This window comes from Lepidochelys kempii, chromosome 16, assembly GCF_965140265.1.
Source record: "Lepidochelys kempii isolate rLepKem1 chromosome 16, rLepKem1.hap2, whole genome shotgun sequence".
In the NCBI taxonomy this organism is placed as follows: Eukaryota; Metazoa; Chordata; order Testudines; family Cheloniidae; genus Lepidochelys; species Lepidochelys kempii.
Genome location: NC_133271.1, coordinates 18,080,081 through 18,105,452, shown reverse-complemented (window position 1 = coordinate 18,105,452; position 25,372 = coordinate 18,080,081). Strand labels below are relative to the sequence as shown.

Here is a 25,372-nt window from a genome sequence, read left to right as displayed (position 1 = left end):
CAGTGCAGAAGGACGATGCCCTCAAACAACATGACTGTTTTACTCACAAAATCATCTTTATTTGGTACAAAACCAGAAATAAATAAGTGTGCCGAGAAAGCAGTTTGATTATAACAAAGACTGACCACGAGGGAACTAACCTTTTAATATGTGGTTAGCAACAAACCCTTCAGCCCTGGAACTCCCTTCCCAGGCCTCCCACATCAGCTCGGTGGCTTTTTAAACATCTGCCTCACCCAGCACTGCGCAGTGTGTGCTTGGCCTCGGGATGGCTACAGGACCTGTGCAACGCTAGCAAACCTCTGCACCACTTCCAGAGCTGCAATGTGCATCTCAGCTCTCCGAGCAGTATGCACCTGAGCACTCAATGCGTGGACAGGGCACGGGATGGGGACTCAGGAGACCTGCGGTTCTGTCCCTGATATGGGCACTGATCTGCTGGTGACCTCTCTGGGCCTCCATTTCCTCTCCCACCCTTGAGCAATGGGGCTGTGATCTCAGATGGGGTCTCTAGGTGCTACCCCGATACAAATGGAAAAGAACAGTAATGGCCTGGTGTCTCCAGTGTCTGTCTCAGGCGAGTCACAGGCTCCGTGATTCCACCGGAGAGCCAAAAGCCAAGGAGATTAACAGCCGCTGGGGCGGTTTCCCCTCCCAGGTTCTCGGTATCTCAGCTCCGATTGCCCTCAAGACCATGTAGGCAGCTCTGTTTGCTTAAAAGCTGCACGTGATAGCAGGTCCAAGGACAACCCCATGTTGCAAGAGACTAAGAGCACCTGATGTTTACAACCCCTCACCCCTCCACCACTGCTGAACACTGGATGAACCGGGGCCTCAAGCCCACGCTCCTCTGCTGAGCCAGTAGGTGAGGTGATGGGTACAATGACCAGACGAGAGGTCAGCATTTGCAGGCCTCCAAACTGCCTTGGCACCATCCCACGGGGTCAAGGCCATTTCACTCTCCGAGGGATTGAGCCATAGGGCTGGGAGTAGGGTTGCCAAATATTGGTTGGGAATATTGGAGGTTTCATCACGTGACACCATCTTTAAATTAAAGATTAATGTTTAATTCCTGGAGACTCCGGGACAATCCAGGAGGGTTGGCCACCCTAGCTGGGAGCCAAAGGAGGGGAGTTTGACAGGATCATGGGGAACCTCTTGCAGGGCACTGAACTGATGGCAGGCAATGGGGCTTGGGGATTCTAGGGAGACACACAGGGGACAAAGGAAGAAGCGCATGTCAGACTGAGCTGATGCCACGTACGGGAGATGGAATCAGGAACAGAAGGAGAAGGAGACAATGTCTGGTGGGGTTTGGGGCGTGGGATCAGCATCTTCTCCCGTCCTCTGCCCATTCCCAGCGCCCCGTCGCTGCCATTAGTAGGGGTAGGGTGAGACGGAAATGAGGATGAGGAAGACGCTCCGTGCCCGCTGCTCGCCATGAGCCAGGGCCTGCACCTTCAGCCGATAGACGCCGGCAGTGTGGAGTGGGCGCAGTGTGGAGAGGACCCCCCGGCCTCTCTCGTCCCGGAGGGCGAAGGGGCTGCCCGGGCCCTGTTCCAGCAGAGTGAAGACAGTGCGGTTCTGCAGGAGGCTCCCCTGGGAAGAGGCAGTGAGCTGGACAACGTCGTGGCCGGCCGGGATGCCAAAGGGCAGCGTGAGAAGCTCGTACTGCAGAGTGAAGGGGCCTCCAGGGCTGCGGCGGAAGCACACTCTGCACGAGAACGGGCAGAGGACGTGGGTGAGAGCGGTGAGGAGCGGCAGCATGATCTGAGCCTCGGGCTAGCAGCCAGGACTCCTGGGTTCTAAGCCTGGACAGCCTTGGACAAGTCACTGAGCCAGTCTGTGCCTCAGTTCCCCCACCAGGGAAAGGGCAGGGGGAGGGTCAGACTTGGCAAGTCTCAGCACTTTAACTCTTCAAAGTGCTAAATATCATTAATGTACTGAAATGGACATGTGCCAGTCCAGGCCCACTGGTGTTACACCCAGGACCTGACCACCCCCACAACCTGGCAGCAGAGCTGAGAAGAGCATTGGCAGGTTGGTCACGCCAGGAGAAGAGGAACAGCTGCCCCACTTGGGTACAACCCCCTTCCAAAAGAACTTCTCCCCCCCTCCCCACCTTACCCTGGGCTGGAGCCTCTCCTATAGCCTGTGGGGCAGGGTGTATCCAGGCACTGGGAGCCTCCCCGCATGTTAAAGCACACCTGGCTCGGGTTGCAGTGAATCCTCCTCTCTGCACATTCATCTATGTCTGCAGAGGAGAAAGGAGGGGGGAGTGAGGACAGACAGGTGCTCAAGGGGGCCCAGGCTCTGCTGCTGGGGGATCCTGCTCGTTGTATCACACCCCTCTGTGCATTCAGGTGAGCAGCTGCGCCCTGGAGAGCTCCTCCATTTTACCTGCTGGGTGAGCTGCAGAGTCTGGTGGCAGCAGGCACCCGCCCAGGGCACCCACCCAGTTACTAACATGCCCCCAAAGCAGACCGTGCATGACCATACTGCACACGGGTCCAGGAAGCAACAGAGCCACACAGGAGCGCCACAGCAATTCCTGAGCAATGGCTTGGCAGAGGGGGCAGGAGGACCATGGCCCTGTGGGCTAGTGGCCTGAGGCCAGGCATAGGCACCAGGAGGTCCCAAGTTCTAAGTCTGGCTCTGCCACCGCCATGCAGTGTGTCCCTTGGGCAAGTCACATCACCTCTGTTTCCTGCTCCATGGATTGGTGGCAGTGATACTAAGCTGCGAGCGCCATTTGTGAGGTGTAGGAATTTAATGGGCTAGATCCGGCCCTGGCCTAGCTCCGTTGACTTCCCTACAATGATGCCCCTTTGCTTGGGAGATGAAAAGTGCAGCACCAATGCAGGCACTGTGGGGAGCCTGGCACCTGGGTGGGGATTTTGCTGGCACAGCCAGAGACAGATGTGAAATCCAGGCTTTAGAAAGGGAGATTAGGGCTTACAGTATCAAAGTGGCAGGGAGGGATGGACGGACACACACGCTATGTAACCGACTCCTGAACAGCACGCACTGACCCCGGCAGGTTTCCCCATTGGGCAGCAGCCGGTAGCCAGCTGGGCATAAGCACTGGTAGCTGCCCTCCGTGTTCCTGCACTCGTGTTGGCACAGGTTCCGCACCTGACATTCGTCAAGATCTGTGTAAAGAGAAGGGAGGGGAAGAGAGGAGAGATTCCGAGTCCGGCACACTGCAATGCACTGCTGTGCCCTCCACCCGCAACCCCGAGGGGCAACCCCAGCCCCACATGCAGCATGACACTGCCCCTATGCCTTCAATGCACAGCCACCATGGTGCACAGTGCCACTGAAACAACTCTGCAAAGGCGTAAGGCCCCGGCAAGTGCTCCCATTTACCCACCCTCCGGGGGAGATGTGGCCCAGGGAAGCCCCACTCCAGCCCCACGGGGGACCAAAGGCCTCGGCCCCAGGGAGACCAATTGTATGGGGGAGCAGGTAGAGTCACAGAATGGCTGGCACAGTGGGGAGGAAGAAGGGAAGTAGGAGTGAGGAGAGTGGGTTATAAGACGGGCTATTCCCTTTAGGCCCTGGTGGGCACCCAGATCCTGCATGACCCTTCTGTCAGCCCACAGCCTCTCTGTCGATGCTGGCACGCAGAGCGCCTGCTTGCACCAGCGGCTTTTGCAACACGGACACTTGTTCATCGGGAACTGGATTGATGGCACCAACCCCTGCCCCCCCAGGCAGCCAGCAGGTGCCGCCAGCTTTCAGTTGTCCCCCAGCTAGGCTGGAGTTGGGCCTGTTCCAGCTGCATCGCTCCAAGGCTCCCCCTCTCTGGAGTGACAAGGGTCAGCAGCACGTGGCCTTACCAGTGCAAAGTCCATTGCGCCTGGTGAATCCTGACGGGCACTGGGCCTGGCTGCTGGGGCTCAGGGCGTTACCAGACTGGCCGAAGGAGAACCAGGTGTAATAGCCTCCCCCGGGCGAGCGGCCACTTGGTCTGAGCCACTGCAGACGGGTCCTTCTGTTGCTGACACGCATCACGTTCCCTCCTGCCTTCTCCGGCCCAGCACAAGACTTGCCATCCCCACGTAAGGCCTCCCCAGGTGGGCACAGGCATCTGTAACTGCCCTGGAGGTTGCGGCACTGGAAAGCACATGGCGGAGGTACCCGCTGGCATTCGTTTATGTCTGATACAGAGAGAAAAGCCAGCATGAGTAGCAGAGCCCAGCTTTCTGGGGCAGAAGCCGCGCTGGCTAATGGCTAGAGCAGGAAATAGGAACCCAGGATTCCTGGGCTCTGTTCCCTGGCTCTGGGAAGCAGAGTTGTCTCCTGGTTAGAGTGGGGGGAACTGGGAGTCAGGACTCCTGGGTTTCTATTCCTGGCTCTGCCACTAACATGCTGCGTGACTCTGAACAAGTCACTGCACCAGCTACAGCTTAGTATGCCCACCTACGAAGTGAAGATAACACTTCTTGATTCCCACCACCACAGAAGGCTTGTAAGGGTTAATGAATGATCCTGAGGCGAAGGGCAGGGGACAAGGTCCAGCGCAAAGCATTCACACCCACCACCCTCTGCACCCAAACACCCGCCTCCTGCAAGGTTTGAAGCTTCACTGGCAGCTTCCCCCAGATCCATGCCTGGCAACTCTCCTTCTCCCCTGCTCTCACCGGGGGGCGCTCTCGCTGGGCAGCGGGAGAGCAGGCGGCTCCCTCTACAGGTGACAGCATGAAAGGGACTGGGCAGAGGAGAGCTGTGTCGGGAGAGAACTAGCTGCGTTACTCCAGCAGCCACCTGGGGGGTCGAGACCCGTCTCCGGACTTGTCACAGAGCGAGTCAGTATCGGAGTCTGGAATTGAACCCAGGAGTCCTGAGGCCCACCCCCACTCTCCTGCTCGAACCAGCAGAAATGCTACCTCTCCCTGCTTTTCTCATTGCATGGCAAAGGCTGGCAGGTCTGTGTTACCCAAGCAGGGTCGGCCGGTGCCCTGGGTCCTGTAACCGCGGGGACACGTGCACCGGTGCCCGCCGACGGTGTTCACACAGATCTGGTTGTAGCGACAGGCGTGGGATCCCTCCGCGCACTCGTCCAGATCTGTGGGGAGAACGAGAGGAGAGGTCCCCCGGCGAGCAAGTCCCCACACAGCAGCTAAAGCAGAGGTGGGCAATATGGCCCGCGGACCACATCCAGCCTGCGGGACCATCCTGCCCAGCCCCTGAGCTCCTGGCCGGGGAGGCTAGCCCCCGGCCCCTCCCCCGCAGCACCACCACCAGAGCTCTGGCCCGCCGCTCCTGCTGGGCAGTGCGGGTGGCGTGGCTGGCTCCGGCGGGGCTGCGAGCTCCTGCTGCTCTGAGCAGCATGGTAAGGGGGCGAGGAGCGGGGGGGTTGGGTAAGGGGCAGGGGGTCCTGGAAGGCAGTCAGGGGACAGGGAGCAGGGGGCGGTTGGATGGGGCCGAGGTTCGGGGGGGGCAGTCAGGGGATGGGGAGCAGGGGCAGTTGGATAGGCGTGGGAGTCCTGGGGGGCCTGTCAGGGGGCAGGGGTGTGGATAGGGGTCGGGGGGCACTCAGGGGACAGGGAGCGTTGGATAGGGGGTGGGGTCCCGGGGGGGCAGGGGGGCCCAGGAGGGGGCGGTCAGGAGACAAGGAGCAGGGGGGTTGGATGGGTAGGGGGTTCTGAGGGGAGCAGTTAGGGGGTGGAAAGTGGGAGGGGGCGGGGGCCAGGCTGTTTGGGGAGGCACAGCCTTCCCTACCTGGCCCTCCGTACAGTTTCGCAACCCCGATGTGGCCCTCAGGCCAAAAAGTTTGCCCACCCCTGAGCTAAAGCCATGGCCCCTCCTCGTGCATCATGGGCTGAGATGCCAGGAGACCACTGACCACTTGTCACTGCCTGGGACCCCTCTTGTGTCCAGCCTCCTGATCCGCTTTGGCCTGTACTGAGCACGGGGCCGATCGAGGGCTCCCTGGCTGGGCTCACTGAGACTAACTCCCCTCTCCGTTAAGGGGGACCCCAGGTGGGGCAGGATGGGAGGAGCTGGCCCTGCAGCTTCCCCGTCCCACAAGGCAGAGGACTCATCCCTGGGCTGTTCATCCAGCCCCTGGCACAGGCTGGAATGCCCCGCTGGAGAGCCTTAGGGAAGGAGTGCGAGCCAGGCGATGTCCCTCCCCATGGGCCGGGCAGGAGAGCCCAGGGGCCGTTACCTTCACACCCCACTCCATCCACAGCCGGACGGAAGCCAGCCCTGCAGTGCGTCAGACACCGATAGGCCCCCGCCAGGTTTGCACATTGCTGCTCCGGGTGGCAGGCATGGGTGCCCTGTGCACACTCGTCTACGTCTGCAGAGAGAGCCGACCGTCAGTGTAGCTGCCTCACCCCCTCGCCCATGGAGCCTGGCAGCAGGGGGGCTTCTGGGCCCAGGCCACCTCCAAAAGAAACCCTCTGCCCCCCTCTCTGCAGGGAGGCCTCCTGCCGGTCTCCTTCCCGTTGGGCAGCATCGATGAAACTGCCAATGGCTGCTTCACAGCATCCTCGGACCCCCAGCCACCACGCCCTTCGACCTCTGGCCCAGCAGGGTGCACAGACATTCCCGCGCTGGGTGGGGGGGGTCTTTCCCCCTGAGACGTCCAGAGAAGAAGGATGGACTGGTCTATGGGGCAGCCCCCTGCTATGTTCCCCAAGGGAGCTCCCAGGGCCAGACCTGCACGTGTTCCTGTCTCCAGCCTCCTGATATTCCCATGGGCACCCACCAGCCCCAGGGAAAGGGGCCTTCCTCGCTCTGGGGAGAAGGCAGAGGGGGCATCCCCTCCCTCACCTAAGGAGGCTCTGGAGATCCCTCCGCCTGGGATCGCTTGCCCCCATGCAGCGAGGGCGCAGGGCGAATTGCTTGTGCTCACACCCAGAGGCTGTCCTGTCCTGGGCCTGCAGCTTCCCCGGGAGGTCAGGCCAATGTTGGGGGGGGAGGGAAGCTGGAGGGTAGCCCCTTCCTTACCTCTGCACTCCCTGCCATCCGGCACCAGGGCGTATCCGGCAGGACAGGCGCAGGAGAAGCTGCCCACGGAGTTGTGGCAGGCATGGGAACAAGGGCTCTTCGCAGCTGCACACTCGTTCCGATCTGGGATGCAGGGAAAAGGAGTTACCGTCCCTTCCCAGCAAGAGCCTGGGGTAGCACGGGCCAGGTACACCTCTGCTGCCCCCACCCTCAGCACCGAGCCAGGCGAAGCCACGACTGCCGGGGAAGAGGCACCTCAGCAGAGGTTACTGACCCGGAGATCACCCCAGGGCAGCGGGGAAGCAGAAACCAGGCCCTGGGGAACTGCCTCTGGAGAGCTGCCATTGCTGGGGGGAGAGCACAGAGGCTGCATGCACAGACCTCCAACCTCCCCTCCTGCCCCCATGCAGCACCTCTCCTCACCCTGGCTGGGAAGGCTCCCAGGTATGCACATCTAGTAATGGCCTCTGCCAGCCACAGGGTGCCAGAGCCTCCCACGCAGGGCCTCCAGCAGCCGGGGGAGGGGATGGCCGCACTGGAGCTGGAGGTCAACTGCAGCCGGTGCTGGGTAGATGTACAAGCACCAGCTAGTCTGCTAAAAAGAGCAGCCCGGGCGCAGGCAGGACTGAACTGGGGTGGCCAGCCCAGCCTGCCACCCGCACCAACACTGCTGTTGTTAGCACGCTAGATCAACGAAAGGCAGCATGCCGACGTCTAGCCGCACTGGGAATTACAGGGCCGCGGCACCCCCGGGGACGCCAGACACTGAAGACACCCTGGCGTTGAGCAGGGATGGAGAACGGGCCCCAGCCTGAGGGAAGCTCATGGCCCACCCCTCAGGAATGGCGCTTACCTATGCAGTACAGCTGCTGCGGGCCCAGTGCAAACCCCTGCGGGCACTGCTCTCCGTTCGCCTCTGTGACAAAGACAAGAAGGCAAGAGAGCCCCGTCAGCACCTCAGTGAGGCAGGGCTCGTGGGGAGCACGGGGGACAGGAGCCCTCGGCACAGCATCACCCAGCTCCCAGGTACGCCAACGGGGAACGGCCTCCCTCTCTCATCCTGGGGAGCAGGGCAGACTGGGAGAAGCTTGTCCTGCCACCGTCCGGCCCGTGGACTCTGACTCCAGGGCTGTCAGTGGGCCACACTCACCCGGAGAAGACGGCTGCTCTCCTGTTACCTGCGTGGAGGGAGGAGCTGAGCTGGAAGAGGAGCTCCTCAGAGGCCGGGTTGAAGGAGGATGTGATGGCCCTGGCCTGGACGTGCTGCACCAGGGAGGGCTGCCGACCCAGGGCAGCATTGTACTCTATGCTGTGGTTGCGGCGGATCTGAAGCGGGAGCCCGTCCTGCAAGTAGCTCTGCACAGACTCCACGTGCAGCTGCCCGGCCCCTGTCTGCACGTAGCGCTCGCTGAAATCCTGGGTGGGGGGAAGAGGGAGATGGGACACTCAGGCACCGGGGCTCACCGGGACGAGGGACTGTGGCAGCGGGGATCTCCTGTTTTGCCCTTGGCTGTCACTGTGGGCAGGAACAGGCACTGCCAAGGTGCTGGCGGGGGCTGCTGGGCAGAGAAGAAGGTAGCGAGGGCGGTGTCCCGGAGCTCCTACTGACCTGGAAAAGCACAGCAGCCTCTGTGATGCTCTCCGGCACAAACCCGTTGACCACAGCGTCGAAGAGAAGAGCCCCACCGGCGTCCAGGCCTCGGGCGACATGCGTGATCCGGAGAAGCTCCCCTGCAGCAACAAGGGGTGGCAAGCAGGGGTCAGCAACTCCGTACCAGTTAACGATCCAGCCCACGATGATTTCAGACAGCCCCGGGGCTCAGCCAGGCTGCAAAGGGCCCAGATCTGGACTCTGGATGGGGCCAGCAGCAAATTTCAAGATGTCGAAGCCAACTTTTAAACCTGGGAGTATTTGCATCTGCAGGCTTGTCTCTGACCCCAGCAACTCGCTGTGCAGACACAAGGCTCCCTGCAGAGCACCGCAGGCCACCCCAGCAAAACACCATGCCCCATCGCTGGCTCTTAGGAAGGGCTCGGTAAGGCTGGCACTGAAATGAGCTGCCCTGCCTGGCTGGGAGCCCTGCAAACAGCTCTTCATTCTATTCCCTCCAGATGCCTGGACACCAAACGTCCTGTTTCCCTTGGGGTTCCAGTGAACCCGGAGCCCCCATCTGGAATTCAGGCCAAGGGGTCAGTTTTCACTAGTGTGGGGTTGAAGCCACAAATTTCACTGGGTTTTGTGCCAAAGTTGGTCCCCTAAAGCAGAGGTGGGTCACTCAGGCTGGGACACAGCCCTGCTCCAAAGGCTCACGAGCCACCCCAGACGCCTCAGGCACCGCGGTGGAGATGGCTAGCACACAACAAAACCAGAACCCAGGCGGCACTCCTTGGGGGCTTGGGTTTTGCTGTGAACGTTTTGCACAACCTCAGCATGCAGTGGTCACCAGCCTGTCTCCAGGAACTCCCTGCAAAGCGACCTAAAGGATAGGACTCAGGATCCCTGGATTCAATGCCCATTTTTGCCACTGGCCTGCTGGGTGACCTTGGCAAGCCACTGCCCCTCTGTGCCTCAGTTTCCTCAGCTGTAAAATGGGGATAATGATACTGCCTGCCTTTGAGATCTACTGATGCCAAGCCCTGTGTAAGAGGCAGGTATTTATTATTATCTGACCCCCCCGGGTGAGAAATGAGCAGTGCAGGGTTTCCTTCCCCAATCCATCCTCCTTATGAGCTATGGGTGATACCTAGCTCTCTGGGTGGCTGACGGAACGTTTCTGCTGACTGAGACATGCCACGGATGTCACCCTGATCATCGTCCCAGGCCCTCTGTTCCAACTGATGCCAAACCTCCCACCCAGCCCTAAGGGAACCTCCCTAACAACAAGGCTCCCACACGGACTCCTGCACCATGATCTCTGCCGCCCTCCCTTGGCTCTCAGTAGGACACACATGCCTGCCTCCTCACCTGTGGCAAACTCCACCTGCGACTCCTGCCTGAAGACACCACTGGTCAGCGAGAAGCCGTTCCTGGTGCTGCCACTCTGATGTGCAAAGGACCAATAGATCGGAGCAATGATGGTGACCAGGACTCTCATCAGCGGCCCTGGGAAGTTCAGGGAAGGGCACGAGGGTCAGTCCCATCTCAGTCAGGGCTCTTCTGAGGAGTAGCTGTGCGTTCTGGGGAGAGGCGCCCCGGAATCCCAGCCAGCTCCCCACCCAGTGCATCGGTCATACTGGCCTTAGCAATTAAATTGTGGTCAAAGGTCCTTATTGGGGCAGCAGAATCAGAATCATGATCCTACTCCAGCATGGCACTCCCAGCACCAAACAGTCTGGAGCCATTCATCCCAGGGAGGTACTAAGCCTGTTCTGCTCACATGGGAGACTCCCGTCTGTATCTGGGTGAGCACTCAGGAGTTCCTGCCCTGCTAGCCCTGTGCCCCAGGGGTCAGAGGTGCTAAGCACCTACTGCTCCCACTAGTCACCGAAGAGGGCACTCAGACCTTCTCATACCAAGGCAAGAGGCCTCTCGGTGATGGGTCAGGCTCCCCCATAACTCAGCCCCCAGATCCCTTCCATGAAAATCCTGTTAGGAGCAGCTCCCTCCCCAACAGCACCCGAGGAACCCACCAAGGGAGTCGCAAGCTTAGATCCCTAGGCCAGAAGGGACCATTGTGATCATCTAGTCTGACCTAGACCAGAGAAAGCCCCAAAATAGCTCCTAGAGGAGATCTTTTAGAGAACTATCCTGTCTTGATTTAAAAATGGGCAATGATGGAGAATCCACCACGAGCCTTGGGAAATTGTTCCAATGGTTAATTACTCTCACTGTTCACAATTTACATCTTATTTCCAGCCTGACTTTGTCTAGCTTCAACTTCCAGCCATTGGCTCATGTGATACTTTCCTCTATTAAACTGAGAAGCCCACTATTAAATATTTGTTCCCCATGTAGGTACTTACAGACTGTCATCAAGTCACTCCCCTGGACCCTCTCTTTGGTAAGCTAAATAGATTGAGCTCCTGGAGTCTAATACTAGAACGCAAGTTTTCTAATCCTTGAATCATTCTCATGGCTCTTCTCTGACTCCTCTCCAACTGATCAACATCCTCCTTGACTTGTGGGCCCCAGAACCGGAAGCACGATTCCAGCGGCGGGCCCACCAGTGCCCAGTACAGAGGGAAAGCACAGAGAGCTGTGATGCCTGCTGCGTTTGGAGTGCGGCGAGCAGGCAGGCAGGCAGATCGGACCAGCTCCTCAATTCAAGCAAACCCACCTCGCGCCTCACCCTCCAGACTCCTTCCTCAGCTCCCAACAGCGTTCCCCAGTCTGTACCGCACCCACTCAGCCCTGCGCCGCGCGAGGCCCAAAACGAGCTTTGGCTGCCAAGTGCCAGAGGGGCATTGAAGAACCACCTGGGTTCTCCGGGACACCGCCCTCGCTACCTTCTTCTCTGCACCCCGGTAGGTGCCTGGCAGGCACAGTCACGGTTAGGTTAGCATACCGCGGGGCACTGCGGGTACTGCACTGTCCCAGGCAGGGGCTGGGGGGGCAGACAGGACTCAGGTATGTGAATGTAAAGGGGGATAGACCGGTCCTGTGGTTCTCCCGGGCCTCCAGCTCCCAGACTAGACGCAGTTTGTGCTACTAGAGGTCTCCCTAAATCCTGGGATGGGTTACCTAGCCAGGGCACAGACAACGGGTTACATACGTGTACGAGTGGGATCAGCAGCATTTATCCACTACATCCCACTAGAGCTGGTAAAAAAATACCGCACAGCTAAGTCGCTCCATGCCCCTCACACTACAGACAAGCGTACTGTGCAGTGGGTATTTCACCCAGATTTACATCCGGCTTCTTGCCATGTAGTAGGTGTAACGGACGCAAGATGCATCCCCGGGGCGTCACGCACCGACAGTTGGTGGGATATTCCTGATGCTGCTCCATATGGTGGCCGTGCCAGAGCGGGGATCCTCCATCACGCTGGCATTCAGAGAGGCAATGCCAAATTCTTGGTCATTAATGATGCCGATCAGACTGCCCCGGACTCTGAGGGGCTCTCCTGAGGGAAGGGGAACAGGGCGGAATGAGTGGGGGAGACCCACACTTTGCACAGCAAGACCCAAGCTGGTGGGCAGAGGGCCCACTTGGCCAGCGAGCCATTAATCCCCATCTCCTCTCCTGCACCACTTCATTTCCAGTGCCCAGCTACCATGGGCAGCCGGAGCCTGGCCTGCAGGAGCCCTCTGCCCTCTGCTGCAATACACTGCTGCACCAGCTGCCGGGCACAGGTCAGGCCAGTGTTGGTTTGTCACGGTTGGAGCAGAGGGAGTCATCTCCTAGGGCAGCTGGGGTTCACAGCTCCACAGGACTAATCTGGATGATCTCTGTACAAACCACATCCTTGCACCTGCCCACAGGCTAATACACATGCACAGCCACCCGCATGGTCTCACACGGTCCCATTCAGGCTGTTCTCTGTGCTGCACACGACCATCTCTGGCCTGGGTTTCTCTCTGCAGCGTGTTTCATTTGCTCTTCCTGTAAAGCATCTGGGCAGTGCCAGAGCACCCCTATTACTGCTAATCAGACGGATGCACCAGGCACTGCCGCATACTTCCTCTGCCTAATCGCATGACTGTCTCATCTGGCTCTTCAATCTGTTCACCGAGAAAAAGCCGACATCACCAGGCCTGGGCATTTAGCAGGTCTCCCGAGACAAAAGAATCAAATCACTGAGGATAGATCCAGTAAAACTCAAATGGGGAAGACCAGCCTGCTGTGGGGTGGAGGAGCCGGGTATGCAAGCCTTCATTGAGGCTTCGTGGCTCAGGGGCTTAAATGCAGCTTCGAGATTCCCCCAGCTCCACCCCAGGGCTATTCGCTTGCAAAGGAGAAGGGTACGGGGAGAGGCGGCAGGATATCAAACAAAGAGGGGCATAGAGGTCCGTTGCCCCACCTCTCGGTGCCATTCCACTCAGTACAGGACAACGGCGGGAAGAACCAATGAAATTACAAGGCAACATGGTTTAAAACAGATCACTAGGGAAGTACATCTTGACACAGCACATCGTTAACCTGTGCAACTCAGTGCTGCAGGATGCTACAGAGGGAGCAAATCAGATATTTATAGGAATAAGCACAATGCCTGCGTTACACCAGACAGGGTATCCAGGGTAAGAGCTGGTGCAGCCGCACAACTGTGAGTCCTAACGCTTCACCTGTCAGCAGGTGGAAACAGGAACTTCCTCCTCACCCCAGCTGCTTTATTGTGTTTGCAAAGGAGGAGGGGTGGAATATTCCTTCCGTCTCATGCATCCAGGATTGGCCACTGGTGGAGACAAGAGACCAGCCTCAATGGCCCATTGCCCCAGTCTGGGAAACGGCGAACCCACTTGATAGACAAAGGACCCTGCTATTAGCATCCGTGTTCTCATGGGAGTGCTCAGTGGGGCACAGGGCCCTCCATACACATCTGCAAACTCCACTTGGATGCTACATACACATTACAGCTCCCATCTGACTGAAATCCTGCTCTAAAACCCCCAGACAGGCCAAGAGAAACCAGGTCGGGGAGCTCCCAGCTTTGCAGGGATCCTCCCTTCCCACTGGCCAATGTCCCTCAGGCCGGAGCCTGCCCCCAGCATGCACAGGGGGAGAGGCACCTCTCAGAGCTGTGCTTCGTACCAGGGCACTGATGGGGCGAGCATAGCTCCACCGCCACATCCTTCCCTGCGCAGGCCTTGCCGCCGGACTGAGGGGGCAAGTGGACACAGGAGTAGGTGTGCTGGCCACAGCCCCCTCCACAGGGCAGAGAGCATCTGGACCAACTGCCCCAGCTTGCCCAGTGCCCGTCCATTAGGGCGGGCGGGGGAAATAGAACTTACAGCCAATATGGTTCTATTTGCTTAACCCCCGCAGCCTTGCTGCCCTCCCAGCGACCAGTCCTCCCCTGTGGTGTGCGGAGAGGGTAGAGGGCACTAACAGGCTCCCCCGTTTCACGCAGGATCTCCAGCCCATGGGGCGCATACCTCGCATCGTTAGGAAGGCCTGGACGACCGAGGATCCCATCAGATTGCGTGCAACACATTCATACAGCCCCACGTCTCTCTCCTCCACGGCGCTGATCAGCAGCGTGGAGTTGGCTAGAATCTGGACTCGGTGGTTCTCCTGGAGGGGTTTCTCTTCCCGGGTCCACTCCACTGTGGGGGCTGGCTCTGCAGTAGCCTGGCAGTGCAGCATTGCCCTCTCCCCAGCACTCACAGCCACGTCTTGAGGTTTCACACTAAACACAGGGGCACCTAGAACACAGGGGGGTAACCACCTGGTCAGTGCAGCACCCTACGAGTCCGAGAGTGCTCAGTGGAGCTGAGACCAGTATAGGCGTTCTGACATTCAGCTCTGAATTGCCCCAGAGTTCAGAGGGGGTGGGATAGCTCCACCCATACTTATTTTGAGGGGCTTCTGGTCAGTTACTCGCATCTCTCTCAGATGTAACCCGGACTCTTCCAAGAGAGATGTTCACACACAGTCACATTGGATTTCTGAGGCCCCGGGGGATTTTATGAGGCTGATCCTCTCAGTCAGTGGGGTTACTAGACAACTCTGTCATTTTTTCTTCTTGATCTCAGTCCTCTGCCCACATCCTGAGGACAGTTACAAAGTCAGAGAGTCTAAGGCCAGAAGGGACACCCGATCACCTTGTCTGACCTCCCGTATATCCGCGGCCCCCACACCACCAAGCACCTGTGCACTTAACCCAATTGGGCCAAAGCATGTCAGGCCTCAGCAGACTATGTCACTGTGTGCCAGAGGGAGAGAACTGGAGGGACCGAGGTGCACAAGTGCCCAAGGCCTGGGGCAATGGCAGGGACCTGATCAAGCAGGATACACCCAGTTTGGCCATTTCCCCTGCAAACCAACCGCCAACCCCCCCCGACAGGCATGAGGGCAACACCGTCCATGAAACTAAACTACTGAGGCTGCCAATGTGGATGGACACTCACTCCGCAGGGCGAGGGTGACCACCTTCTCCACCGTGCCCACCTCGTTCTCTGCCACGCACTTGTAATGCCCCGCGTCGTCTCTCTGGGAGGAGGGAAAGCAGGTGCATCACCCACCTTGCCCAAGGCAGGGCTGCACTGACGACTTCCCAGGAGTCCAAGGGGCACAGCTAATTAGCATAACATCGGGCAGACTGAAGCCCCTTCATCTTTAAGACAAACTGGTGGCGAACACGCAACACCCCATCGGGCCTTTGCAGAGGACTGCAGAGCCGGAGCTAGGGCCTCTCCAGGTTCCCCTTGAGTGACAGACGCCGGAGATCAACGTGGGCCTTATCTGCCGGCCGGCCCCTCCTCACAGAGAATGCTTCTGTTCGGAGTTAGGGTAGAGAGGAAAGAATTTTTTTAGACCCTCTCATAACCCCCAGCAACAAAAGGAGAGGCTGGCCCAGCGAAGAAATCAGTGCACTAGTTCCACAGAGGGAGAAGTTACCTCCCGAGTACACCTCCACTGGGTGAACGGGTCCAGCGAGCCCAGCCCCTGTGGCTGACCCTGCTTGTTCCCAGGCAGCATCTCCTCTGCTATGCAGAACGCTCCAAGATTCGCTAGCCCCCACTCCAATCTAATCCAGCCATGAGACTCAAAGGAGGGAAGGAAAAATCTGGCAGCACAAACGAATAGAGAGAAAAGGGCAGAAACCCAAGCCCCTTCTCACACACCCCTGCAGCCCTCAGCCCTCGTCTACAGGGAGCCAGTGCTGGGACTGGGACTCACCACCGTCCCATAGATGGCCAACGAGCCGTTCTGCAGCTGGCGTAGGTGAGGGCTGCCCAGCAGCGGGAGCCCGTTTTTATTCCAGTGGATAACTGGGGCAGGGTCGCTGTGGGCTTCACAGTTCAGGAGGGCGTTGCCCCCAAGGGGCTCCACCTGGTAGGCACTGACTTCGCCACGTAGGACCGGAGCCTCTGGGGAAGGAGAATGGGTTAGAGACAAAAATCTTGCTTGGGTCTGGGCTATGCGCTCCCGGAACAGCCAGGGCCTTCAGACACCAGGCCATGCTCTGGTCTCTGTGGATGCAGGAGGGTCTGCTGACCACAGAGGTGCTATTCCAGGCTGAGACCAGACCCCCTCTTCTCAGCACTGCACGAGCGAGCCGCCCCCACGGCCAAGGTACCTTTCACATAGACGAACGCGATGGCCTTGATGCTCCCCACCCCGTTCTCGGCCTCACAGGTGTAGGTGCCACTGTCCTCTTTGGTGACGGCCTCCCTCTGCAGGGTGCTCCGCCCTCTCTGCTCCCAGATGCCCGCTGCCAAGGGAAGCCACACGGGACGGTTTGGCGGGCAGACAGTGGAGACAGCTCCCCAATGCATGGTACCATGGAGCAAGCAGGTGCCTGCCAACTCAGCCACGCCACCAGCATGCTGGAGCCCTTGGTGCCTGAGAGTTAGGGTGAATGGGGAAGGTGAATGGGGAAGGTGAATGGGGAAGGGGCTGGAAGGCCCTGGAGTCCAGCTCTCCCTTCGGTTCCTGGGGGAAAGTGAGCGACACAGACCAGGGCTGATCCCCTCACTTCCCAGAAGGAACGGCAGGACCTGGACAAAATGGCCACCCTTTCCACTTCTTCAGAGCCTTCTTCTGAGGGCAGGCCCACCCGGGATGATGAAAATAGCAGCACGTCCCTCTCCACCGCCTCTAGCTCAGCGAGCTCACAGTGCAAGTCTCGCAACCTGCCCCCCTGTGAAGTGGGTTTTCTTAGCCCCGTGTTACAGGTGGGGAGACCGAGGCACAGAGAAGTCATGTGACTCAGACAGAGCCAGTGTCACAACCCGGACCAAAACCCAGGAGCCCCGACTCCCTGCTCTAACCACTCGACTGCACTCCCTCCTGCACACAGCTCTGCACAATAACCTACAGCTAGGTCTGCACCCTGCTACCAGGATCTCTGGGGCCTTTTCTAAGAGACACCAGTGCAGCCCCCAGGTCACTCTCCTTTTGTTCACCTGCTCTCTTACCCCTCCCACCACCTGGGGTCTCATGCCTTCTTTCTCTGCCTCCCCCGATCTAATTCCCCCTCATTCCATGCCAGCCCCCACCGCTCCTGTGGCAGAGTTTGCCCAGCTTACCTCTGACGGGTTTGTTGTTGACCGTCCAGGTGAGGTGGGGCATCGGGTTCCCCTTTGCCACACAGCCAAGTATCAGCCTCTCGCCCCTGTTCAGCGTCCGGTCCCTTGGCTGCTCTGTGAAGGCGGGAGGGACGTGGACGGAGAGCTGGAGCTGCAGTGTGGCTTTCCCAGCAGAGTTTTCTGCAGTGCAGGTGTAGGTCCCGGCATCCCCACCCTGCAAAGGGGGAAGGTTCGAGTAAGTCAGTGGGACAGCCCTTGGGCGAGGCGCTGCACCCCACAAATGAACCGAGCCCAAAGGATTCTGAGTGCTTTTCCATTCCAGCCAACGGGCTGATCCTCCACTCTGAGCTGGGTCCTTTGTACTCCTCAGGATCCCGAGAGTACCCAGCTGGCTGAGATTTCCCTGGGGGTATGTGTGCACATCAGGGGTCCAGCCAGTTCCCACTCTCCCTGCCTCGGCGTGGAGGCCATGCCAGGGACAGGGCAGAGCTCTACTAGGCTCATCCTCAAGTGGTGTTTGTGCACAGATTGATTCAGTGCTTGGTTTTAAAAGTTAATTTTTCTCTTGGCGGGACCTGTGTGATCAACATCCCCCAGACACACATGCAGCCCCAGGCAGCTCCACCTGGTGCCAAAGGGGACGGGGCACAAAGCTCAGAAGCCTTTGACTGCAGGTCCTGAAATCAGCCAGTGGGAGTCACTATTAACTGGGACCCGGCTCTCCCCTCCTTCCCCTGCAGCCCTCCCAGCCCCTGAGAGTACAAGAGGCACTGGACATGTCGTCAGTCAGCCCAGGGTGACACTGCAAGGCCACTTCTTCCCAAGATCCCTTTACTATCACAGGCCTGCAGACCTGGGAGAAGTAAATGGGATGTGCCCCAGATAAACCAGAAAACACACTGCCCCCTTGGGTTGCTTACCTGGGAGTCCTTCACCATCAGCTCCCCAGACGGCAGCAAGGTGAATTTTCCCTCCATCCTTGGCAGCGGGACCCCATCTTTGGACCAGGTGAGTCTGGGCTCAGGGACTCCCCGAGCTGCACAGGGCAGGAGAACTTGCAAGCCCTCCAGGATGGACAGCTCCGGCCGGCTGGCCTCAATGACTGGGGGCACTGGGAAAAAACAGAGAATGGGAGACAAAGGATCCCTCATCCGATTTCAGCGGACGGGGTTCCCCCTCCCACAGCTACTTCCCAGTGAATGCCAGGCGTGATCCAGCTTTGAATGAATAACTGAGTTTGCAGAAGTGCCCTGCAGTGAGATGCCAGCCCAGCCCCTGGTAAATGAACTCTACCCCACCCCACCCCAGCCTCGCCGCTCTGCATGGTGCTCCTCTGTTACCCTCTGCCCCTGCGTACTGCCAAACCCCTCACACCTCCCCCTGCTCTCCCTCATGGTGCACAGAGACGAATGCAGCACAAGAGTGGAGGGGGCACAAGCCAGAACATTGGATCCAAACACCACCTGGCTTTGCACCCAGATCCAGGCTCTACGTTTCCAGCAGGCCCCTGTGCTACCTCAGACCCAGACCTGAACATCCTGGGTGCTTGGGGGAAACGTGGATCCAGCTCCCAAATGCTGCAGCTCAGCCCATCTCTAGTAACAGCACATGGTGACACTTGGCCCCCAGGCACTGGTTTGGAGACAGCGCAATCCAGCCACGCTGCCCTCTTCTCCAAGCACCGTAAAGCTAGAAAGCGTTCCTTGTCCAACACCTGTAAGGGACCAGAATGGTGACCAAGCTCTGCTGCCCACCCCTGCATCCCACATCAAGCTGGGAAACACACTGGGTCCTGGGCCCCCTATGGAGGTTTTAGTAACAGATACTCGCCACCTCCCCAGGTCAGACAGGACATTCCAGCCAGGCCCAGGGGAACAGGAGAGCACATGCTGCGGGATAACGCACAGCCCCCTGGGTTTCACATGTGGCTCTGGGTTTGCTCCGAGGCGTGGGTCCCCGTTCATGCTCCTACCTTGCACAATCAGTCTGGTTTTCCCCAGTGCTGTGCCCGAGGGGTTCTGAGCCACACACAGATAAACCCCAGCATCCTCCTCAGAAGCCCGGGACAGATGCAGATGCCCATTGGGGAGCACCTTGAAACCGGCTCCTGCCACCAGGAAACAAAGATCAGAGAGAAAAGGGATGTGACGGAAATGAAGAGCAAGAGCAGGAAGGCCGGCCACTGGTCAGACAACCCTGGCCCAAGCACACTAGTGACTGACTGACAGACTATACACAGGGACCGCTTCCTCCGTGCATCACATGCGGCCTCCTCCCAGGTAGCACACAACAGCTTAGCTTAGGAAGTGAAGAACCCATCGGACCCTCTGAATCGGCAGGTGGAGGCAGAGTCTAATGACTCTTGGTGGCTTTTAGCAAGGATACCCAGGTTAATGTCTCCTTAGATGTGCCAAGGGGTATTTTAGGATCACCAGCTGTCCTGATTTCCCACTGAACTGACTCACGGTGCCCCCTGCTGCCCTCTGACACTGTGCTGGGATGCACAGGGCTACCAAGTGGAGCGCCTCCCGGCGCTGCAGCCAGGAGCGGTTCCGTGAGAACTAGGGATCTAGGGCAGGAGGGGATGGGGGATTTGGAAGGTCCTCAGATTGTTTGTCCCCCAAGCCACTGCCACCCCCAGCAGCGCCCGGGGTGCTAAGTTCCAGTAGCATCACCAACCCATCCCAAGGGCTTTGCTGAGGTGAAGGCATGGACCGGCTGCTGCAGTGACCAGCGGGGCAGTTCTGGGCTTGGCTGGTTTAGCTGCACCCCAGCTCACCTGCTGGGATACTGATCCCTTCCTTCTGCCACGTGACCACCGGGCGGGGGATCCCAGACGCCTCACAGGGCAAGACCACACCAGCATTGACCCTCACCTGCACCATGCTGGGCAGGGGCTTCACCACCGGGGACTCTGCAGTGAAGACGGGGAACGGTGCCTGAGCTGGCTCCTTCAGAGTGTACAACCTGGCTGCTTTCCCAGCCTCCAGGGCTCTATGGTCAGTCGTAACCAGGAGAGGTCCAGGAAGCCAGGCTACTTCCTAATGCCCCTTCACAGTCCCAGCAGATGGAGCGCTCTCTCGCAGGCCCCTCCCCCTCCCACCCTCCCTCTCTGGAGCTGGGGCTCGCCTCCTTCCCCCCAGCCTGTAGTGGCCTTGGCAGCTCCGGGTACCTTGCACTGTCAGGAGGAGATGCTTGTGTGCCATGCCAGCGGCGTTCCTCGCCGTGCAAGTGTAGTGCCCGGCATGAATCGGCAGAGCACGGCTGATCTCCAAAGCACCTGGGAACACAGGAGCAGTAAATAATGGAGGCGGGAGGTGAATAGTGCCCCCTCTTGGGTGGTGAGCGTGCTGCCCTGCCCCTGCTGACACATCCATGTACGGGGTGGTGCTGCTAATACCTGTCGGCAAGACGCGGTAGCCACTGCCTCGGTTTCCCAGCTGGGCTCCATCCTTGCTCCAGGACACAGCTGGTGCCGGCACCCCAGAGGCATAGCAGGTCAGAACTGCTGGGGACATCCTGGTGGCTGCGAAGTCTGTGTGATCGTCGGCAATCGTGGGAGGGACTGCAAATGGGGAGAGTCAAGGTGAGAGGGGCTGTGCAGCGAAGAGTAGGAGCCAGACTCTCCCCTCTGGGCATGGATGCAAGACTCCGGGAAGCATGTGTGACAGCCATCATCTTGGCCGACACACCAGGGGTTGAAGTGGGGACCTCCAGAGCTAAACACATGAGCTGCTGCAGCTTGAGCTGCAGAACCAAGGCGCGCGCACACACTTGCGTGCGTGTACCCCCTACCCCAGTGGATTCCGCAGGCTCACCCAGGCTGCTCGCCCAGAGAGCACGGCTCTGTGTTCGCTGTCACTGGGGCTCCAGCCCGGACGCCAGTGCCGGGAAAGCACTGGCCGGAGCTCAGTCAGCGATTTGAGCGCCGGGAAATGGAAAGAGCTCAGAAAGGCCGTCCCAAGGTGAGACCACTGCATGCCGGAGAGCCACTCACCATGCACAGCAACAGCAAGGAGCCTGCGAGCCTCTCCTGCGGGGTTCGTTACGATGCACTCAAACTGCGCCGTGTCCTGGAGGCTGGGGCTGGCAAGCAGCAGGGAGCCAGAGGACAGTAACCTGAGACACAGAGTGCCTGGGTGAGGGGGAGTCACAAACGTAGGACCAGATCCTGCCCCACTAAGGTCAGCAGTGGCCCCCAGGACAAAGAGGGCCTGGGCCAGCTGTGTACAGGGTGGAGCTAGGGTACAATGGCAGAAGCAGCTTAGCAAGCGAACCAAATGGCAGCAGAACCAGCCACCGGACCTGACTCGCTCTGCACATTTCCCTGAGCGTCCCACCCCGCCGGCAGCATGCATGGCAAGGACAGCGCCGGTACCTGTATGGGCTCTGTGGAAGGTCCACGTTCAGGAGGTGCCCGTTTTTCTTCCAGGTCACGTGGGGTTTGGGGAGGCCAGTAGCTTCGCAAGCAAGCGAGGCCGGGCTGTGGGCCATCAGGGTGAGGTTGGAGGGCCCCGGAGCAATGGCAGGAAGGACTGTGAGGAGCAGAGACAGATGCAATCAGTTCAGGAGCGGATTCCAACCAGCTCGAGGCATTGCTGGAGGGAGGCGGCATTAATGAGAGGGGAGCGCATTGGCTTGGGCCAGTCCAGCAGGAGGCAGAGGGACCCCTTGGAACAAAGGAGAGGGGACGCCGGCATGTGTAGGAAAAAGGAGATGGTGGTATCCAGAGCAGAGGCTGTCTGAGATCCATGCAGCATGGCTGGATGCGAACCCTGCACGCCAGGCTCCTAGGGGCCTGCCTCATTCCCAGGTCAGTCCCTTCCCGCCTCACGCTCCCCTTACCTAAGACTCGGAGATCCAGGCCTCGGCGGTCAGACCCAGCAGGGCTAGATGCCACGCAGAGGTAATGTCCCATGTCCTGGACCTGAACTGGGTCTATTCTCAGGGAGCCATCTGACAGGAGCTCCAACCTGAGGGGAGGGAAGGTGAATCCATCAGGCCACCAGCCAGTTTGGTTTAATGCCTCATTGACAGGAAGCAGCAGACAAATAGGAAAACAGCCACTGAGGGAGAGGAGAACACTTGCCAGCAGACCAGAGCCATCGGATGGCAGGCCCAGAGGTGGCCACCACCAGCACAGAGGAGTGGTCCAAGCACAGGGCTAGGTGTCAGAGCACCCGGGCTCTGTTCACAACTTGGCCCCTGAGTGGCCATGGGACCTTCTTCTCCCCTTGCCGCAGCTCCCCCAGCCTAGAGTGGGGGTAATAAATGCCCCTGCCTCACGTGGATGCCTGCGAGGCTCCGTTCCTCGCTGTTTGCAAGGGGCTGGGCCCGTGCAGCAGCCCAGTTACAAACCTGAGCCTACTGGCCGTGCTGAGGCACCACGGAGAAAACAGACGGGAAGCGGCTGCTTTCCCACCGCCGGTTTCAAACTGATGGGAGAGCCCGGCTGCGGAACGGCCCTGGGTTTGCCGCCAGCACAGCAGGCTCGCGTACCTGGGGTTTGCAGCAGGCAGCAGGAGCAGGCCATCCTTCCTCCACGTGAGCTGGGGCGTGGGCTGCCCCTCCGACTCACAGGGCAGCAGAGCGGACTCGTTCACAGTGGTGCTCACAGCCAAGGGGCCCGGCTTTATCACAGGGGCAGCTGCAACAAAAAAATCACAGGGGGCACGAGGCATTGGAAAATAACAGTAAGAGAAACTGTGGAGTTTGTGCTTAACTGCTCTGCCCTTGAGCCCCCTCTGTCCAGGGGCAGCGCAGAGCCCGCTTCTGCTCCTGTGAGCCTGGTGCTGCAGCAGGGTAGGAAAAAGTTTGGAGGGCTCCCAATGTTTTGGGGATGGGGGGGTCTGAAACCCCTCCCTCTTTCATTCACTCCCACATAGGCCTGGCTTGAGATGAGTAATTAAACCCAGGGGAGGCCTCATTTCTTGGAAGACAGGATTAGAGAGGCGCACAGATGAGGAGGCTGAAACGAGAACGTTTGTGCTAACGAAGATAGGGAAATGGGCCAGTGAGTGGAGAGACGGGCTCGCTGAGCTGGCCAAGACCAGGGGAGGGAACATCCGGGGAACCACTGGCCAAGAACAAGATAACAACGATGGACAGGGTAAATCGGGAATGGAAAGATGAGGTAACGAGCAGGTCGAAGGCAGACAGCCCGTGGACAGAACATGCTGCACAGGGATTGGCTCCTGCCAATTAACCAAGCCAATGCAATGAGATGTGTAAATGGAGGGACTCCCAAGAGCCTGTCCACTCCTCTGCTGATGGGGAGATGGCTCATTGATAAATGGGATCCCATCACACAGCGTATCCCACCAACCCAACTCCGGGAAGGAAAGCGAGGGCCAGAGCGTCTGAGTCAGCCCAGCTCTGATATCTGCCATGGAGCCCCAGCAACTGATGGCGCCGCGGAATCTGAACTGGGGGCTCACACCTCCCCACAGGCCCCCCGAGCTCTGCTCACTCTGGATTTCCACGTGGAAGCGCAGGCTGGTTCTCCCCAGTGCGTGGCTCGCTGTGCAGCTGTATTCTCCGCCGTCAGGCACTCCCATGGGCTGGATCTGAAGGAAGCGCCCCTGGGCCAGAAACCGCACGTGGGCATCCTCCTGCCAGCACCCAGAGACAAACACCCCATCAGCAGCGCCGCCCAGACCGCAGGCTTCACAGGCAATGAGTCTGGTGGCCTTGGTTCAATATCCCAGAGGCAGCATCCGCACTGCTTAGCGGCCAGAGCCAAGCCAGGCGGGGGGCGGCTGATCAAAGGGACACGCACCGCGGAGGGATCCCCAGGGCAGGGGCTTCAGTCCCCTGCCATGCAGTGATGGGAAGCCACCTTGTGCATTGGCTGCACCCCAGAGAGTGGGAGGGAATCTCTTGGGCCCTGACACTGCCAGGAAGATGATATGGGGAGTCAGCGCCACCTCGCTGAGATGTCAGCCCCTCCCTCCAACCTCCTTGCCATGCACGCCCAACCTGGTACGTACAGCAACTGGCGAACGCCCCAACTACACACCTGCAGCAGGGAGCCCCCTCGGTGCCACTCGATGCGGGGTGGCGGGTCAGCGGCGGCAGGGCACTCCAGGGAGAGCTGCCCGCCGGCCAGCACAGTGACAGAGCGCGTCTCACTGGAGCCCTGAACGTTCGCAGGCACTGCAGGGATGCAAGCCAAGCGGGTCAGGCTTGTGTGGAAGGGGAATCGCGCCCATGAGCAACTGGGAGCGCCGGAGAGAGGGCACCGTCCCCGAATGGTAACACCCACCTACCAACCACCGCCCAAGAAATGCCCCAGCCCTCGCTGCTCCGCTTTGTGCTAACCCTGCTTGTTCTGTCACCCAGCCCCAGGCTCACAAGCAAGGCACTTACATCCCCCTTCCACCTCGCTGATCCAGAAGGGTGGGCACATGAGAGGACCAGGATCTGCGGGCCCAGCCATGATCCTGAAAGGCTCCCACCAGGGGAGAGTGCGGTACATCCCCCAACACCCCAGTTATAGGAGACGTCTAGGCCCCTGTCCCCACTCGCAGACCCAGCCTGGTCCTGCTGGAACACAGCTGCCTTCCAGTGGCGCTAAACCAGGACCCACCAAGGTTGCTGCATGGTGGAGATTGATGCCAACCCTGCATTTCATGCCATTCAACCCAACCCATTCCCTCCGGGGGCACTATCCGTTCCCCTCCCTGGGCAAAGGGAAGCCAGCAGGGTGAGCTCACCCACCCACCATCGGCTAGAGGCTGATGTGGCCAGCTCTGCCCCACCCCCACCCCGCCACTCTCCCAGGGGCCAGGAGTCACTTCTGATGGCAGCGCAGACATGAGGCTGGCTGCTGCCACTGTGCGACCTGCCTGCTTTCTAGCCACAGGCGCCCCGCTGTGCAATGGTACCTTGTGTCTTGACCCAGAAGCTCTTGCCATCCTCCCCAGCAGGGTTGGCAGCCAGGCAGGTATACAAGCCAGCATCGTCTGCCTGAGAAAGGCCAGAAGGGAGGAGAAGCTCAGGTGAAAACTCAGGGATGGAGGGAGGGAAGGGGGGAGGGCGGGGGAGAAGTCCCCACCTGCACGCTCTCTATCCGCAGGGAGCTCCCGTTCCTGGCCACGATCCCGGGCCTGGCTAGCAGCCGGCCATCCTTCTCCCAGGTGACGTTGGGGGCGGGCACGCCAACTGTGGTGCACAGCAATTCTAAGGGAGCCCCAATGGTGGCAGCCACCTCCGTGGGCTGGGCCAAATCCTCAATGCGCGGGGGCTCTGCAAGGCACGGCAGGGCTGATTTCACCG

The 25,372-nt window shown here is 59.4% G+C and overlaps 1 protein-coding gene across 1 annotated transcript in view; it reads right to left on the bottom strand.

Moving 5' to 3' along the window:
- Window positions 1–35: 35 nt before the first annotated feature.
- HMCN2 (hemicentin 2) overlaps window positions 36–25,372 on the bottom strand; it is a 121,969-nt gene continuing 96,632 nt past the window's right edge. Inside the window, exons 70-99 of the mRNA XM_073314813.1 lie at window positions 25,152–25,342; window positions 24,982–25,063; window positions 24,114–24,250; window positions 23,565–23,706; window positions 22,595–22,742; window positions 21,941–22,068; window positions 21,474–21,630; window positions 21,093–21,214; window positions 20,496–20,660; window positions 20,268–20,375; window positions 19,875–20,009; window positions 19,068–19,202; window positions 18,016–18,206; window positions 17,096–17,309; window positions 16,144–16,278; window positions 15,744–15,934; window positions 14,972–15,053; window positions 13,997–14,266; window positions 11,878–12,027; window positions 9,929–10,066; window positions 8,573–8,694; window positions 8,142–8,379; window positions 7,817–7,879; window positions 6,964–7,086; window positions 6,176–6,310; window positions 4,943–5,071; window positions 3,843–4,163; window positions 3,033–3,152; window positions 2,128–2,254; window positions 36–1,714 (exon numbers count right to left, since the gene is read on the bottom strand). Coding sequence (XP_073170914.1) covers window positions 1,378–1,714; window positions 2,128–2,254; window positions 3,033–3,152; window positions 3,843–4,163; window positions 4,943–5,071; window positions 6,176–6,310; window positions 6,964–7,086; window positions 7,817–7,879; window positions 8,142–8,379; window positions 8,573–8,694; window positions 9,929–10,066; window positions 11,878–12,027; window positions 13,997–14,266; window positions 14,972–15,053; window positions 15,744–15,934; window positions 16,144–16,278; window positions 17,096–17,309; window positions 18,016–18,206; window positions 19,068–19,202; window positions 19,875–20,009; window positions 20,268–20,375; window positions 20,496–20,660; window positions 21,093–21,214; window positions 21,474–21,630; window positions 21,941–22,068; window positions 22,595–22,742; window positions 23,565–23,706; window positions 24,114–24,250; window positions 24,982–25,063; window positions 25,152–25,342 — 4,736 coding nt within the window. The 3' untranslated portion in view covers window positions 36–1,377. The remainder of the gene's footprint in view (window positions 1,715–2,127; window positions 2,255–3,032; window positions 3,153–3,842; window positions 4,164–4,942; window positions 5,072–6,175; window positions 6,311–6,963; window positions 7,087–7,816; window positions 7,880–8,141; window positions 8,380–8,572; window positions 8,695–9,928; window positions 10,067–11,877; window positions 12,028–13,996; window positions 14,267–14,971; window positions 15,054–15,743; window positions 15,935–16,143; window positions 16,279–17,095; window positions 17,310–18,015; window positions 18,207–19,067; window positions 19,203–19,874; window positions 20,010–20,267; window positions 20,376–20,495; window positions 20,661–21,092; window positions 21,215–21,473; window positions 21,631–21,940; window positions 22,069–22,594; window positions 22,743–23,564; window positions 23,707–24,113; window positions 24,251–24,981; window positions 25,064–25,151; window positions 25,343–25,372) is intronic.